The 17832-nt window shown below is 35.2% G+C and overlaps 1 protein-coding gene across 1 annotated transcript in view; it reads right to left on the reverse strand.

The window, feature by feature from the left end:
• The window catches only part of LOC144437651 (uncharacterized), a 57118-nt gene that overhangs the window by 24478 nt on the left and 14808 nt on the right, over positions 1-17832 (reverse strand). Inside the window, exons 7-23 of the mRNA XM_078126641.1 lie at positions 17532-17615; positions 17142-17204; positions 15577-15660; positions 14237-14320; positions 13730-13888; positions 12208-12270; positions 10167-10409; positions 9323-9469; positions 8732-8815; positions 7980-8138; positions 5417-5563; positions 4865-5023; positions 3340-3570; positions 3010-3093; positions 2624-2707; positions 1754-1837; positions 1175-1270 (exon numbers count right to left, since the gene is read on the reverse strand). Of these exons, the coding sequence (XP_077982767.1) occupies positions 1175-1270; positions 1754-1837; positions 2624-2707; positions 3010-3093; positions 3340-3570; positions 4865-5023; positions 5417-5563; positions 7980-8138; positions 8732-8815; positions 9323-9469; positions 10167-10409; positions 12208-12270; positions 13730-13888; positions 14237-14320; positions 15577-15660; positions 17142-17204; positions 17532-17615 (2055 nt within the window). The remainder of the gene's footprint in view (positions 1-1174; positions 1271-1753; positions 1838-2623; positions 2708-3009; positions 3094-3339; positions 3571-4864; positions 5024-5416; positions 5564-7979; positions 8139-8731; positions 8816-9322; positions 9470-10166; positions 10410-12207; positions 12271-13729; positions 13889-14236; positions 14321-15576; positions 15661-17141; positions 17205-17531; positions 17616-17832) is intronic.

Genomic DNA, 17832 nt, shown 5'->3' on the forward strand with positions numbered 1-17832 from the left:
ATACAGGCCTGTGAGAATGTCCATGATTTTGTAACATTCACAAGATTTCTAGTTCTTATACCAACCTATGAAAGGTTATGAGGATGTCTTAAGTATGGGTGTACTAAAATTTTTAAAAACAAAATCTCTATAACTTTATCCAAGACCACCAGATAAGCCACCAGTTCACCTTCATGCTTTTCATAAATAACAGGAATTGAAATCTTAAGCATGCAATCACAGAGTATGAGTGGTCAGATACAGATACCAATCCATAGCTATACCTTCCTTACATCACACCAGATGTAACAGCATTCAAATAGATATATCCCTGAGCCCGATTAAAATGTGTCTGTCTCAGTGCACCCTCTATCAGAGCAAACTGGAGAGGCAACTGATGCAGAGAAATTCTTGGTACCTGCAAGAGAATTCTACCACCTAGGTTTGTCATAAAAATAACAACTACTCAATTTCTTGGTCAACATTATAACTTCTGCTCCACTCCATTCACAACTATGGGATGTGAGAATAAGTCAACCTTTTTGTTCTATTTTGACCCCCTAGTATGAAGTAAAATGTAATCGCAGATACCAAGAATTTGTTGTGATGCACCAAACTTGGTGTTCCCTATCCCTTACTATGTGGTGACCAGTGTACCTTCTCAACCCTACTCCTGCCACAGCCATTACCTTTTACAAGAACTTGACCTGAAGAGGAATATAGATAATTTGATGCACCACCAATGCACAAAAAATCCTTGCACTGCACTGTGACAGCATTCAAATAGATATATCCTTGAACCATTCTTTATCCCCATTAACAAGTGTCTGTCTCAGTGCGCCCTCTATCAAAGCAAACTGGTGATGCAGAGCAATTCTCGGTACCCCTATCTCTTACTATGTGGTGACTCCATAAGAAACCTATCAACTTTTCATCATTTTTACCCACGACAAAAAATGATGTCTTTTATTACAGAGTACACATTCAGTCTGTACTCTCAGTTCAAAAGTACTCAAACTACAAAACATCAATTTTTTTCTTCAGAGTTCATAAAATGTACTTGCACTGGACATACACTATTTACTGTAGACTATACAGTTTTCATCAGTTAGCCATGAAATTGCAGAATTCCTGTATAACTGAGAGTGTTTGTGATAACATCGGACAGAGAAGAAGTTACAAATTTATTCCTCACCTCTTCTTCACTGCGACGTCTTGCCTCTTCTAGATCAATCTGAGACTTAGTCAAGGAGTCTTCAAGTCTTTGTAGCATGTTAGACTGTTTCTGTACCTATTGGCAATCACATTGAGAAGAGATGTTGTCGTGAAAACAACAGAAACTACCTAGACATTGCTGCTTGGTCATAAACTTTGAAACTAAATAAAAAGTGAGATTCCACGGTTTTGATATTTCCTTTTCTCATAAATCTATCAATTCTAATCTTGAAGGTAGAACTTCTAAATATATCTCTAAATGTAATGTAGTTATGTTTATACTTAATTCTAATTATACTTCCTCAACTCCCTTGGGAGAGAACAAACTATTGCAGTCTTAGTAAACTTTGGATACAATCCTCCATATAACAACCTCTGTCCTACCAGGTGCCAAGTAATACAGCTGAATTGACTGGGGTACATTCATGGTTCAAATCTTGAAAACTTCCTTCAGTCATTCAGACACAAATGGCAGCACCAAGTTTTGAACTGAATATTTGCACATTTCAAGTTGACTACTCCATAAAAAACATTTTGTGATTATTGTAAAAACATTTACCTCACTTGTTTTCTCTTGGTGTTTTGTCTTCAGTTTACTAGTCTCTGTACTCAGTCTGTGTATCATATCATCTCTCTGTTGCAGCTGTGAGAAAAAAAGGGTTAAAACAAAGAATAAGTCCTGATAAATCCATAAGGTGAAACTCAATAATTTTTTGTCGACTGAAGTAGTATGGCTTGGGAGAATACGTGAGCTATATGACTGAAGACTACAAAACAGATCAAAACACATCACTTAGTATGCACCTGAAAAAAATGGCTTGGATTTCCAACAAGTGTTGGACATCAAAGGGGTTATTGAAGGACTTTACTCATTTTACCTTGCATAAAGCAAAAATATGGAATATATACTCTGGTTGTTCTACATCACAACAATGTGCGTCTATGACATGGCAATGCGTGTATACATCACTGGTTCTGCTGTGTTTGAAATATGAGTCAAAACGTTCTAAATTGCCATTATTTTCCCCGATTTTTCTTTGATATTACTGGTGCTGGTATAATTATTTTTTTCCCCGATCCAATATAATATTTGTCTTTATTCAGCTGGAAATACTCGTGACCTAAAGGTTGTCACTACTCGTCTCGCGACATGTAGTGACAAAGACCCCTTAGGTTACTCATATTTTCCTTGGCTGAACAAAGAAAAATATTGGGGAATATAAACATCTAATCACTTCCTAGTATACACAGATAAGTTGTAAATGTACACCACACTGACATATATACGAATGTGAGGATTTAGCTCTGAAGATGGGTTACAATTCCTTAAGTGCCAGCTTTTCATAAACTTACTTGTACCATACGCAATTATTTGTGACACGTGAGAAAAATGTTATTATTTTTTATTTCGAGAATTTACTATAATTACCTTTTTCACTACATCTTTATGTTGATGATGTAAACCTTCTACATCTTTTTGTAGTTGTCCAATGATGTCTTCTTTCACCTTTAGCTGTAAAACACATCAGAATTTCATTAGTATACAGTTCATTTTTAGTTAGTGCTTTCCTGAAATGTTTACATTGAGACAGACTTTCTTATTCTGGGTATCTTTCACCGACCGACTGACCGACAGTCAAATTAGTACAATTCTTATCCTTTCAGTACAATTCTTAGCTTTACTACCGAGAAATAAGCATTCCACTAAACCAAAAAGCTAAATATCACCATCCAGCCAGACATACAACTAAGCAACCATCCAAATAAAAGACAGATGATCACCCAACAAAGAAACAAACAGAATAAATTTCTTACTGTATGCATCTGGACTTCTTCCTTACTGAGTGCCGAGTTGAGTTCAGAGGTCAAATCAGAAATGGTTTCTTCACATCTTCCAATCTAGAACAAAACACACACACATACATAACCATCCATCAATGACTCAAGCATTTTGCAACACCCCCCCCCCCCTCCCAAAAAAAAAAAAAAAAAAAAATTAAAAAAAAAAAAAAAATTACATATTTAACAGAAATAAATATTTCTAAAAATATCTTAGGAAATACATGTCAGATAGTGTCTATGTAGTCAGTTCTGAAACACACCTAAACATCACGAAACTGACAGTGCACATTTTGATATACTTACCTCTTCCCTTGCACCACCATGGAGTTGTTTAGCATCTTCAAGTTGTCTCCTTAACATCTCTAAGGCTTCATGTTTGGCATCAATCTCCATCATATTAGTTCTATGTTGATGTCTGAGTTGATCAATTGTCATGTCTTGTTGTGCCATTTTCTCCTCAGATTTGGCTATCTGTTCCTGTAGACTAAACTGTTCCATCTTTAGTCGGTGCACATTTTCCTCCCTTCTGGAAATCTGTTTAGAACCAGAAAGAAATTGTGTGTCGGCTTTGAATTGATTCTATTCTGTGTTGTGCTACAGTATGATTAAGGGAAGTGTTACGGGTATGGAACTTCGAAGGTAATTAAGACCCCATATAAAAGGTACCATAAATACAGTGGGCTCTTACTATAAAGTCACATTTCACTAACTTGCCATTTCAACTAAGTTATGAATGTTAATTTGGTTCACATTTTTTCATTTGCCCTTTACTTTTTCAAGTACTTGTGACGTAAATAACAATGTTGTACATTATTTCTATTACTGCATGCATAATGTGAAGAAGAGTTCACAATGCATGGATGGAGGAAGAATGATGAAAAGGTGAAGTGGTTCTGTCATAGTCCATCAGGAGGCAGGGTTATGTTTAACTACAATTTGCATATCACTATTATATCTTTTTCAATACAGTACAGAATTTTGTAAGAGCACAGTTTATTGTTGCTGTATCCTTTTCCTTGTGTGTTCCGAACATAGAATAGCCCCCTCACTAATTGCAACTACGTTAAATCATACTGGTAATTGTGCTGGTGGATCTCCAGTGTTCTCCCCCTGGGTAGATTACCAGGACAATGATAAATTTGCAAATAACATTGTAATTTGCATAATGATCATCATATAATATGCATGTCTCCAACACTGAAACAACACTCTGACATGTTTATATTTAACACATACACACATGGACATGTGAAAGTATTATTATAACATTGTCATTCAAAGATTACTAAAACTCATATCAAGGATGGTGGAATACTTTTGAAGCACGGTAGAAACCTGCCAAGCATGACAACCAGGGTGACAAGGATGGTATTAGCACCATGCTTTCTCTATTTAGTGGGGGAGAACACTGATCTCAACTTAGTGAGGGTCCATTGTATGAAATGGAGAGTACATTTAAGTAAACACAAAGTGCAACAGTATCCTCTGAACCCATATCTGTGACTCTCATTAAGCATGCGTCAACAACATGGATGACTGACTTTGTAATCACACTGTTGTGACCCTCTGTGGAGGTATGTAAGACCCCTTGTACAAGGTAAGTGTTTTTTGCTTCTTTGGAATGTTAAGTTGCATACAATCAAAATTTACAGTTATCTTCAACAATTTTGCAGTAGATGTGAAACTAATGAAACTGAATTACTACAGAACTTTTGTAAGACATGGATTTTTAGCTGGTACACCATGAATTCTTCATAGTATGGCCATGCTCTACTAAATCATAAAATATTACCATCATATTTTTAGCAAAACATATTTTTGTCTTTACCTCTGATGCCAGGACATCATTTTCACTTTGTGAAGTGACCTGTAATGCTTGTATTCTGGTTTCAAGTCTTCCATTCTCTTCAACAGCATCTTTATATTGTTGTTTAGTAGCTTTCAAGTCGACTTCTAATTGTTGAATGGTCAGTTCACGCCTTTCAAGCTTTGGAAGGAAATGATAGTTTTGACATTTTACAGAGAGTTTACAAATTCTATCATGATATAAGACAGTACACATATTAAATATAGGAATATACAGGGGGAGAAAATTACTGCTGAGAAAACTGCATTTACTTTCTAATCGATGATTTGCTGAGGGCAGAAAAGATGTAAAATGTATTGGAGTACCCCCCAGCCACATGTACAAAATGATGCACTGAGTTCAAAACTTCCCCACCAAAAATAAAATACATAATATGGAAATAGATACCAGTTTTACCTGACTTAAGTACTCTCTTTGTTACTGGGTTCCCTAACTTTAGCAAAAATATTACTATTACATTTTACAAGTATAGATATTCAGTTGTGACAAGGACAATACATTTTGTATACTTACATCGTCGGTAATTTTACGACTATCTTCTTGTACATTCATTAGTTCGACTTCTAATTTCTGGATTGCTTTTTCTCTTCTTGAGATTTCATCTTTGAACTCTTTGTGTTGTTTTTGTAGTCGTTGGATTGTTTCATCTTTACTCATCAGCTGTTACATGTAAATTGGAAGAAAGTAATCAATGTCAATGGTGATAATAAATAAATACACTTTTTGATTGTAATGTTAGTTTTTATATACTGGGTAGCACTTTCCCACACTGTGCTCTCAAAATGCTGTAGAATTACAGCTGTTTTCCGCAGACCGAGTCAAAACTATTAAATGAACTATCAAGATCAGTGAGCCTGACAATAAGGTTTCAGGTTGAGATTGTATTACCCCTGGTACTGATCTACATGGCTCAACTGCCCTTTATTCTTCATCAACACATTTACTCCCCTGGGGAGCATACAATCCATAGCAACTTCTGTAAGAGCATAGGATCAAACTATTCACATTACAACCTCTATCCTACCAGGTCCCAAAATATACAGCTGGGCTGACTGGGTCATAAGTGTGGTTCAAATCTTGCCCTAGGCTTTGGTCATTCCATCCCACCCCCACACACCGATAAACACACTAAATAAGTTATGATAAAATGAATTTCTGGTCAATTGTAATGAAACGTTTCTAACTTTCAAGACTTATTTTTTTTCTGTTACAGCATGACAAGACATGTTTTCACACTGTAACTGTAAGAGTTTGTGAAACACTCTTTACTGGTAATTTTTCTGTCAGGAGGCATTTCCGCTGACCCCACTTCAATACAGATGAAGTTGCACCACACATACAAGAATTGATGAGCAAATAATGCTAATTCTGAGATGACACTGTAAACTGTACACTGCCAGATTTTACGGACAAAAAACACCTGTCTAGCTATCACTCCTGTCAAATAAACATTCATTTTACAAATCATAACACTTCTCTCTCTTCCAAGCTTTCAAATACTCTCGCTGACACAAGTTTGCTTACCTTTGCCTTACTCATTTTTGTCAGAAATTCAGAGCAAAATTTTGTATGTGTGCCTTCCCCAAAATCAGTTTGAATTTACCTCTTAAGATTTCGACAGTTAATTCTATGAAACTTAATACCAGTCTCCCTAAGCTTGTCAACAAAAAATGTCTGCCATGCGTAGCAAACCTTGAAACATATATTTGGAGACCGCAAACAAACAGATTCTGAGAAGAATGAGGAACTGTGCCAAACTAATATTGTGGGGGAAAAAGGCTACATGATTCCAATTTCTTCAAATAAAATCTACACAAATTGTTTGAAGAAGCAAGCCAGTAGAAGGTAAATTGAAAACCACTCATTTAGATGGGCCAAACTCTTCATTTACATAATAAAAATACTGACACAGTATATGCATATCTCTCATTACAGTTGCCATGACAACTGCACCTATTACATTCTCAGAAGAATGTACAAGGTAACATGTTTACATTCATAACAAACGGAGCGGTAAAAACACAATGAAACATGTAACCTATAACTACACTACAGGTGAACAAGGATATAGGGTCATACACTTTTGTTGCACTGAAGTGCAAAATTTTGTGTACAAAATACTGCACATTGTAGCAGTAAAGTTACAGTTACAGTTACTCAGGTGATTTGGCAGTAAATATCCTAGTACTAGCAAGAAATACAAGAGAAATGACAATATTTGACACATTCAGTACACAGTCATATATTTTGATAATTTAATCTACAGTTTCTTTAAAGGGGAACAGTCTGTCATTTTACTGTTTTGTTTTAGTTTTGTTTCATACTCAAATATTCATATATAATTTCCAGATTTAGATCCTGTTGAATCAGGATTCAACAGGTTCTAAATCTGGAAATTATATAAGAACTGATAGAGCCCTATCAAGGAATTCAGATATACATGTAATATGAAATAACATTATGACGTAATATTTTGGTTACCAAAATATTGGAATATTGCTACCATCTTTGTACCCAAGAATCTTTCCACATACTAAACCATCTCTATAACAGTATATCAAAACAATTTGCACCTGAGCAAGTTGTAGGGTGAAATGCCAGAAATGAGGCCTATGTTACAGACCATGGCACTTTAACTTGTACTACGACAATATTCAGAAGAAAGTATCAATTGGAGTCATCATGGCTGAATTGCCAGTGTGGCTGCCTTGAAGCCTTCCTGCTGCCATTTGTTTCTGAGTGGCTAAAGTACTTTGACAAGATTTGAACCATGACTGTAGCTCAATCAACGCAGATGTATAATTGGGGACCTGGTAGGATAGAGGTTGCGATGTGAATACTTTAATCCTATGTGCTTTAATATAGAAGCCGAGATGGATTGTATGTTCCCCAGGGAGTTGAGGATGTACAATGGACTGTTGTGCTGCTATCAATCCGTGCCAGGGGTAATGTGCCTGGAGCTCTCAAGCATATTATACGTAGTACATCATTATTATCATAAAATCAGAGATAATATTAAGAATCACAAGAGAAATATAAACATATCATAAAGTACATGACAATATAAAATACGTACCTGTTGATGACTTAGACTAAGTCGTTCTTCTATCTGAGATATTTCTGTTTTTAGTCTCTTGGTATTTCTGTCTTGTTCTGTTGCCTCTGCTTTTAATATTGTAATGTCTTGACTACTAGTTAGTTTATCTTTATGCATTCTGGTTTGGATCTCACCAATCTGGAGGCATTAGAGATAAATAACACTTTCAGTATCAAAAACACGACAGAATGACGATAACTAAAACCCTTGATGCACAAGTGCCAGTGTAGTATATCGGTACTTAGGGTATTTGCACATTCAAGGGACTGTAGTGTTCTCTGCAGCTGTACTTTCAGTGAGTGAAACAAAACACTCCAATGTTATAGGACTCAGTTTTATTGTTGAGTTCAAATAAAAGGACAAGTTCAAGTCTGGTTAAAACTTCTGCTTTTTTTTAATCCTGACAGTTTGACTGTGCACAGACAGTCTTTTTCAACGGCAAAAATTTTGTAAAAATGATAACTGCATTTACTGCATGAAATGTTCACACACTCATTTTCATTCTAGTAACTGTATGCAATGATGTTTTTGATATTGCACTGTAGCATAAACACAAGAGTATACGAGTGAGTGCATTGTTGCAAGTAATCACTATACACAATGTGCTATGTGTCACTGCACTAGGAAAACTCAATACACTGTGAGGAGGTGGTAATTTGTTATTGTCTGGAAGACATTATATCACAAGTGGGGGTGGAGGAGGGGAGGGGTAATCTTGCAAGGCTACTCACCTCTTTGTGTTGTTCTTCATATCTTGTCTTAAAAGATGCCAATTCATCTTCAAGAGTTTGCACCCTCTGTTGTCTTTCTTCAAGCTAAAATCATCACAATGGAATAAAGACTTTATAAATATGCATAACAAAGTACTGAGACACAAGTATTGGTTTGGTTTGGTTGAATACTGAATAAGTCTTCAATGATAACAACATAGGAAATACAGTGGCAACTCAACACTTATGAATGTTACAGTTTAGGCAATGTCCTTGGATCTGTGATTCTGCTACACTTGTTCACTGTTATAGTGACAAGTGTTGTAGAGTTACAGGTCCAGTGCAGTAGATACTGTTTATAATTATAGTAGTCTGTAAGGTAAGCTGTCAAGGGGCGCTCTCACATATCGGTCAACCTCTTTCAGATAGACAGGGCACATCGGTGAAGGTGAATCGACATGACGTACACGGCATATCGATAAAGGCGAAGCGACATGACGTACACGACATATCAGAAAAGGCGAAGCGACATGACGTACACGGCATATCTTACAGTCTATACTTTTACCTACATTGTAAAAACAAAACAAATAGTTAAAATCTATGTCTTACCTGTTTACCAGAATTCTTGATATCGTTTCTCAATTGTTGAATGACATCACCTCTATGTTGTATCTGTGACATAGCATCTTTATGTTTTTCCTCTATTTCTCCCAATTCTTCTCTTAGTTTGACTACCATATCATGTCTCTCAGCGACCTACAAAATAAACACCATTGAAACCAAATCTTGTAATCCAGGAACTAAATACAAACCCACACAATAAAATTGCAATATTACCATTAGACTAGTATCAGCCCCTTGAGAGACTTTGTTTAGTCTTATTTTCTTCAAATTTTTTGAATTTATTATTCATTTCTAGTTTTGTAAAGGTAAATGTCCTCAACTTTTCTTAAAATAAATTTTTCCTCAATTACTAGTAGTCACCTAATGTCACCATTGACAGTAACACAGTCAAACTATAAATCATCACAAAAAAGTCACATGATCACAGATCTTTTGCAAGAGAACAACTTTTTTTATGAATAAGCAGAGGCAAACTATTTTTTACTGTTCACCGAAAAACAAAATCATATCATTGTGTTTCAGGGGTACTACATCAAAGTCTGGGAATTTGCAGATATAGAGAAGCCATTTCTATAACTCTGTTGCATTTTTTTTTATAGCTAAAATGAGTTAAAATTCCTTAGACATATGTGAGAAATACAAAATTTCTGTAAGATAGGAGACAGCATATTTTTGTTGCTGTTCTCTCACAATATAATAATATCTTTCTGTCAACCAAACTGTTGGCCTGATATTTTCATTTCTGTTTGTTTTCTGCAATAAGCCTTAGATGTTTTCTCACTCATCACATCTAGTTAGTTTCTGGAAAGGCTAAGAATCCATATTTTACCTCCTGAGCTAACGCATCCCGTGTTTCTTTGGAAGCTGCCTGTAATTTGTTCAGACTTTCTGTCAGTTTTTCAACTTGTCCTGTTGAATCATTGTATTTGCTTCTGACTGCATGTAGTTCATTCTGTAGCTGTGCCAGACTTCGTTCTGATACTGATAACTGCTCTCTGCTGTTCTTGTATTGTTGTTGTAGATTTGTCATATCTCCTTGTAACTGCTTGGCTGAGCTGTCCTGTCGCTGAGCCTACAAAATATACAGATGGCACAAGAGACAATCAAATCATTTGTTAAAATGAGAATCCATCTTTTGCTGTTAAAGAGATCATGTAATTTGCCTTTTTAAAGCTTTCACTATATGTTATACTTCTGAAAAACACAGACTGTCATTGTAGGTAGGAGTGTAATAAATTTCTAATCAATTTGAAGATTAATTTGGCTTTATTTTCCAGTTTTCTTTATCTGCAATGGTGTTGTGTATGTATGTATGTATGTATGTATGTATGTATGTATGTATGTATGTATGTATGTATGTATGTATGTATGTATGTATGTATGTATGTATGTATGTATGTATGTATGTATGTATGTATGTATGTATGCATGTATGCATGTATGTATGTATGTATGTATGTATGTATGTATGTATGTATGTATGTATGTATGTATGTATGTATGTATGTATGTATGTATGTATGTATGCATGCATGTGTCTATGCATGTGTCTATGTATGTATGTATGTATGTATGTATATTATGTATGTATGTATGTATGTATGTATATTATGTATGTATGTATGTATGTATGTATGTATGTATGTATGTATATTATGTATGTATGTATGTATGTATGTATATTATGTATGTATGTATGTATGTATGTATGTATGTATGTATGTATGTATGTATGTGTCAGTGTGTGTGAGTGTGTGTGTGTGTGTGTGTGTGCGTGTGTGTGTGTGTTTGTGTTGTGAATGTGGAAGTATCTGTATGCATGTATGTGTGTGTGTATATACATATAAGTGTGTGTCATTGAGTGTGGGTATCTGTGCATATACTGTGGATATGTGTCATAGGTGACACAAAAAGATTGTGTGAAACTGAATAAATAAAGCATACATTAAAGTTTTTTCTTCATCATATTCTCCTCACATTGAGTAGGTACGGCAGTACTGTTCCAATAACTACCTGCACTGCTTAGCAGCTGTACTATGTACAAGCTTTTTTACATAATAATTAATTTACCAGACTGACAAAATTTGACATATCTTGTAGATGACAACACCTGCCACATACTACAATACTATTCTTAGTACTGTAATGCATTGTACACAAATCTCATAATATATTCATGACAAAATAAGCTATTACACAGAGTAGTTTCCTGCATTGCCTGGACTACATGAGATCAACAATGCAATTATAAAGGTGAAAGACAAACTGCTTTGTGGTTGAAAAAATTCATGATTAGATATTGTAGCTTTACACAAGACATATTGTTTGCCATATCGGCTCTCAAACAATTTTTTTTTGCCTTGTACACCTGAGACCTCTTATGATGATACTACATTTATAACATAAGACAGCTATTACACACAGTAGTTTCCTGTATTGCCTGGACCACATGGGATTAACAATGCAATTAATAAAGCTAATTTGATGGACAAAACTACTTGAAGGCCGAAACAAATTCATGAATTGTAGCTTCATAGAAATTTGTTCGCGTTCTACTCTTGCTCTCAAACAATTCAGTTTACCCCACTCTACTATAAAATGGCCCTAACCCTTACCCACCCATCTGTGAAATTATGTACATACATGTATGCACATACCTGTGAAATATCTCTAACTCCACCAATACCCCTAACCCCAACCCATCTGACTGTGAAATACCCCACCCATCTGACTGTGCAATACCCCTAACCCCCACCCATCTACTGTGAAATACCCTTAACCCCCACCCATCTGACTGTGCAATACCCCTAACCCTGCCCATCTGACTGTGAAATGCCCATATTCACCTCCAATCTCATAGCAATTCTTACCTCTTCCTGAGTGGTTTTCAACTTGTCTTCCAAAATCTGGATATCCTGCTCTCTCTTTTCCAGCTGTTGAGAAGAAGCCATTTATAAAAGTCACTTTTTATAGGTCTAGAACACACAGAAGAGCAGCAATTATATGTGTATTGTCACAGTACTGTGACTTCCAGCATTTGTTATTATGAGAATATGCTTTCTAATCCATGAATTAGTTGCTATGATACTGAAACCATGGTAACATAGGTAGTGTGCACCTGTCACATAACCTTTGACCTTTGATGGTTTCCTGCAACCATACAACACAGATATTCTTTGTCGTACGTTACAGTAATTATTCTTACATTTTTTAGCTGTGTTTGCTTCTAGATTACGACATCACAGTTATACAAAACAACACTGTTATTGTCTTGAATGAAAAAAACAATGTGTTGAGAAAGAATAAGGGGCGGCTAGCTACAGAGTTATGTAATTTCAGAAAAATGAAACACATAACTGAATGATTAAGTATCTGCAGTATTTACATGGTAATAGTGACAGGTCACTGCCTGACATGTATAGCAATATTGAATCAATACTTTGGTGTGGTATTATAAATATGTGATATATACCAGAAATGAAAAAAATTGCAGATTTTGTGGAAGAAAACAATTTCATGTGGTCCGATATTCTCAAAAACCAGACCTGTAGTACTATTATTTTCGATACATTATTGTTGCCAATTATTTGTAATCATATACATACAAGAATACTCACAAGAAATGTTTTTGCATTTTCAGTTTGATCTTTATGTTTTGAAAAACAGACGGTTAGCAAATAAATGACTTCATGAAAAAATAGTATAGTCAACAGCATACCGTGAAATTTTTCACTTTTGGATGTAGATTGTACATGCCATTTATTCTAAGTGCATGCAATTTCACAGATGAATGACTGCATGGTTCGGACACTTGGAGTGCTATTTGAAACCACTATAGTTGTAACATGTATTACAAAATCATATTGCCCTAACATTAAATGGCAAAATAAATGGCATTCTCTACAAGTTTAAGTGGTTTAGCTTTATTTTGATATCCACTGATCCTTTTAATTTTAGCAACTTTCAGAGATCGTTGTGTCAGTGCAGTAAGGTTGTATCTGCAAAATAGTATGCAATTGTATAGGCAGATATGACCTTACTGCACTGACGCGATGAGATCTTTTACACATACTTTGTTGAAAGCATCATATGATTAACATCTATGACTCAAATGTGATGTCATTTCTCACCATTTACATCAATTTTTTTAAAAATCTACCATGAGGAGGGAAATATTCACATTGGCCAGTGAAAATAATTTACATTTTGTAAATTTGCATTCTGACATTCCCTGCATGGCAATACTTAGAATTTTCAGTGTCACAATTTGTGTGTTGTATCATTTGGGCAAATTACAGCATGAATCAGATCAACAGAGAAATACAACTTATGTAATGTGTGTCAGACAGTAGTACATAATGTGGTGTAAACTTTGCATGCTATTTGACATACCTCATTAATACTGGCATCATACTTTTCTTGGAGTACAAGTATATCATTTCTATATTTCTGTATGGTTTCATCTCTCCTGGCAAGTTCTGAACGTAACACATCATGGTGGTCCTGAGTTGAAAGTTGGCTTTGTCTTAGCCGGGCTTGTAAATTACCAATCTGAGAAAAAAAATGATTAAGTTTCAAATGTATTATGATTGAACAGATTGGGAACTTTTTATGAGAAGCATGGCCTCCATTTGTTGAAATTTCATAATATTGTGAAGTGTGGGATATTCATACGCCCACTATGGGCTATCATCTGTGTGCCAAGTTTGAATGAAAGTGACCTGTGTTTGTAGAGGCTTGGATTGGATAGACAGGAAGATATAGACAGAACGCATTTCTATAGCCCCTCTCCATTTGATGGGGTTAACGCAAGTAGAATAGTTAAGAGTATAAGCAAGATTTTTGGGGTATTGGGATTTAATTACCAGTTCATTGTTTCAAACATTAAGACAAACTTACCTCATCAACAGTTTTTCTCCTGTTTTCCTGAGACTGTCTAAGTTCACTTTCTAATGTTTTGATTCTTCTTTCATAGTGAGTCACCTGAATAAAAAGTTCAATAAATGACTATCTAGAGATGGACACCAAAACAGACACACAGGGTAACATGATTCTATTGCACTCAACTCAATGTTTTTGAACAAATCAAGATTCAGACTGACAAAAGCAACTTCCCAAATTTTGTTGATAAAATCTTAACTTTGGTTGTTATATTTCTACTAGACTGACAGATCCGTCATTGTGGACACCCCCTTTCCTCATTACACATGACAGCCGTCTTTGTTGAGCAGGAGTGCCCACAATGTTGAATCTATCAGTCTGATATACATTGATACAATGTCCATAATAAATAATATTATTGCCCTATGGTTTAGCCCAATCATATGCATGTAATTCCTATTCTGACTTCCAAATATGGCAAACAGTTGCTACACGATACCATAATCATTTGAATTTTAGAATTTCAGACTGTACATGCACTACAGTGCATGCAGAAATAAGTTTTAAAAGCATAGTACTGCTGTATTCAATATCCCCCTAATATACTGTAATGCAGTCTCTAAGATACCCTGTGTCAGAGCGCCCTCACACATTGGTCTACCCATCTCAAAAATGAGGTCCATTGAGGGGCAGAATAACACAATGTATCTTACGGTAATGGTAATACAACTTTTCAAAAGTGACACAGTTCAGAACTTCGCAGGTTCTCTTTATCATTTGAGTTTTGCATGGAAAACTACCAACATTCTTGTAATGATGTAAACAGTATCAGTAAACATTATCAGATACAATTTTCAAAAAGTCATTTTTAGCTATGCTGGTAATACTATCTAAAGAACAGAGAAAATTTGTCGGCAGCTTTTTATTTTGTTATTTATGTCTTGAAATTTCAGCATGTATTGTACATTCTGCAATCGATTCAACTCCTCCAATAATTCAAACATCCACTTCTAAAAATGAAAACAAATTTTGACCACGTTTGAACAAGTTTTTTTTTCACTTTTCAGTCTGTGTTTTCTTCCTTTACTTTTCAAAGAAATTACCATAAACATGATACACTGACATTTCTAACTTTACCGGAAACATGTATTGTTACTGGATGATAGAAAGTTTTGATTGCATATATCATATCATGAAGAAGCCTTCCATGCAAAAAATAGCCTGATCAAGAAAACGTGTCAAGTTTTGGACAGTTTAACCTTTGACCTTTACCATTTGACCTCAACTAATAGCTAGCACTGTACTGCTATCTGCTACTACATGACAACAACTAAACATAACACCATATACCCACTTACATCTAAGGACACCTTTCTGTGTTGATCCTTGAAACTGGCAAGATCTGCTTTGAGCTGTCTAATGGTATCTTCTTGTTTGGCATACTATCCGTGGGGGGAAAATGGCATGCAAGTTAAAGTGAGGGGAATGACAAAAGCGGATGATACCACACATAATCATGCAAAATGACAATTCACATACACCCCTACAATATAACAAGATGCATTGTGTCTGCTTTTGATATAGTCTGTGTATTCATAGCATCATGAAAGTGCTACTCAGCACAGTGATAATTGTTGCGAAATATGGCATAGTTCGGTTATCATAAAGACAAAAGATTGTACAGTTTGGACACTAGGGGGTGCTATTCAAAGCAAATTTTAGCCTGCATGTGGACTATTATTGTTTTGTACAGGTGTACATGTACTTTGAAAAACATCTTTCAGTGTTTTTATGTCAAATGTTGACACTATTCTTGGTTAACTTGTCAAGGTCAAAACTTTTTGGAAATAATGAACGTGTAATTTCAAAATTCACAGTGACCTTCATACAATGCATCTTGCAAGTTAATGGTTGGATATGTGCAAAACAAAGTTCATTATTTATTTGGGAACAGGAAAATGCTGGATGGTCACAAAATACCAGAAATATCCCCTAATTATATATATCCTTACTGTCCCCAGTGTGAAGATGTTTCAGGAAGGGTTTGTATATGTATGTTTTGCGAGTGGGATGTACATGTATATGAATGTATTCTACAAAAGTGATTGCTTTTCACACATGGAACCTATTAATTAGCACCATCCCGACATATGAAAATGTTTGCCTGATTTATAGTAATTCTTACTGAACTCAGCGATTAGTGAAATATTGACACCAGTATCAGCATTCCAATATTGCTTGCATGATGACATCATATAAATGGTAGAACAATGGTCTGAACAGCAAGAGAGCTTTACAATTTCTAAATACCCTTTACACCATTTTTTTTAAATTTTAAGCTTCAGCATTCTGAAATTTTATATACATATCATTAAAAAAAACCTGACAAGAGCCATAGCTGACAAAAAGTATAATGTCTGGTGGCATATTTGTCAGGGAAAGTACTGTTACGACAAAAACCCGTCACTGGTTGGTCTGAGGTCTATACTCACCTTTGACCTGCTTCAAGCTGCCACATTGTTAGTAAGGTATTGTTTGTTAACTCATTCCTCCAGTACTCAAGAGTATATTACGAGAAATGTCGAAAAGGCACTGAATAAACAGCAGACTGTGCCAAATCATTTACGAGATATACTTTTAAAGGAACAAGTCAGATAGGAATTATTTTTAGGTGTGATATACTTAGGTTGGTGAAATATTCAATAAATATGCTTGAAATGGTAGAACGATCCTCTACATATGGCTGCTTAACATCGAGTTCATCTCAAGACATCTGACTTGCCCTTTACAAAAGTCACATGAAACCGTTCCTAGAGCATTGTACATTAATAGTTTATCATCAGATGACAATGTTCTAGGAATGGTACATGTTCTTTTATATAATACCTGTACAGTTACTACCCTTTGTCATATAATTTCTTACCTCCATAGATTTTTCATTCTGTTTGTCTTTGAAAAGTTGAATGGTCTGCAAATGGCTACTGCTCTGTAAGTTGTAAAGAAATCAAAATAGGTATTTGACACATGCAGCAAATGTAAATATTACACTGTAGATAAAGTGAGAGTGGTAACACTTTGATTTTAATGTGATTACAGAAAAGAATTCATTTATAATGATGGAAACACTTTAGTTTTAAAAGTGTAGGGAACAGTCTGATTTTTATGTTGAATGAATTATACACACTTTGATGTTAATGTGATTATGGAAAAGATTTCATTGATTAAATATGGTGTGATGGAAACACTTTAGTGTAAGAACTAGTCTACTTTCTACACAGTAGTAGTATGACTTCTGATAATCTAGATAATTTACCTCTGCATCTTTCATAGCTATGGTATTGTGAAGATCTGTAATATCTGACTGCAGACCCTGGATAACGCCATCTCTGTTAGAGAGCTGTATAACAGGGGAGAAAAGAATCCATTATGATATACATGTATGGTCGGTGTCAATTTACCAACAGTGCCACTGCGCATCCATACATAAATAAAATTTTCCTAAGATAGTACATGCACTAAATACTTCTACTATGGCAACTGTGTTCAGTCAGTGCTCTCACTATGGAAGGTGGTCTGTTACCTGCAATAACTCTCTGCAAACTAAATGATATAAT

This window comes from Glandiceps talaboti, chromosome 7 (assembly GCF_964340395.1).
Source record: "Glandiceps talaboti chromosome 7, keGlaTala1.1, whole genome shotgun sequence".
NCBI classification, from domain to species: domain Eukaryota; kingdom Metazoa; phylum Hemichordata; class Enteropneusta; family Spengelidae; genus Glandiceps; species Glandiceps talaboti.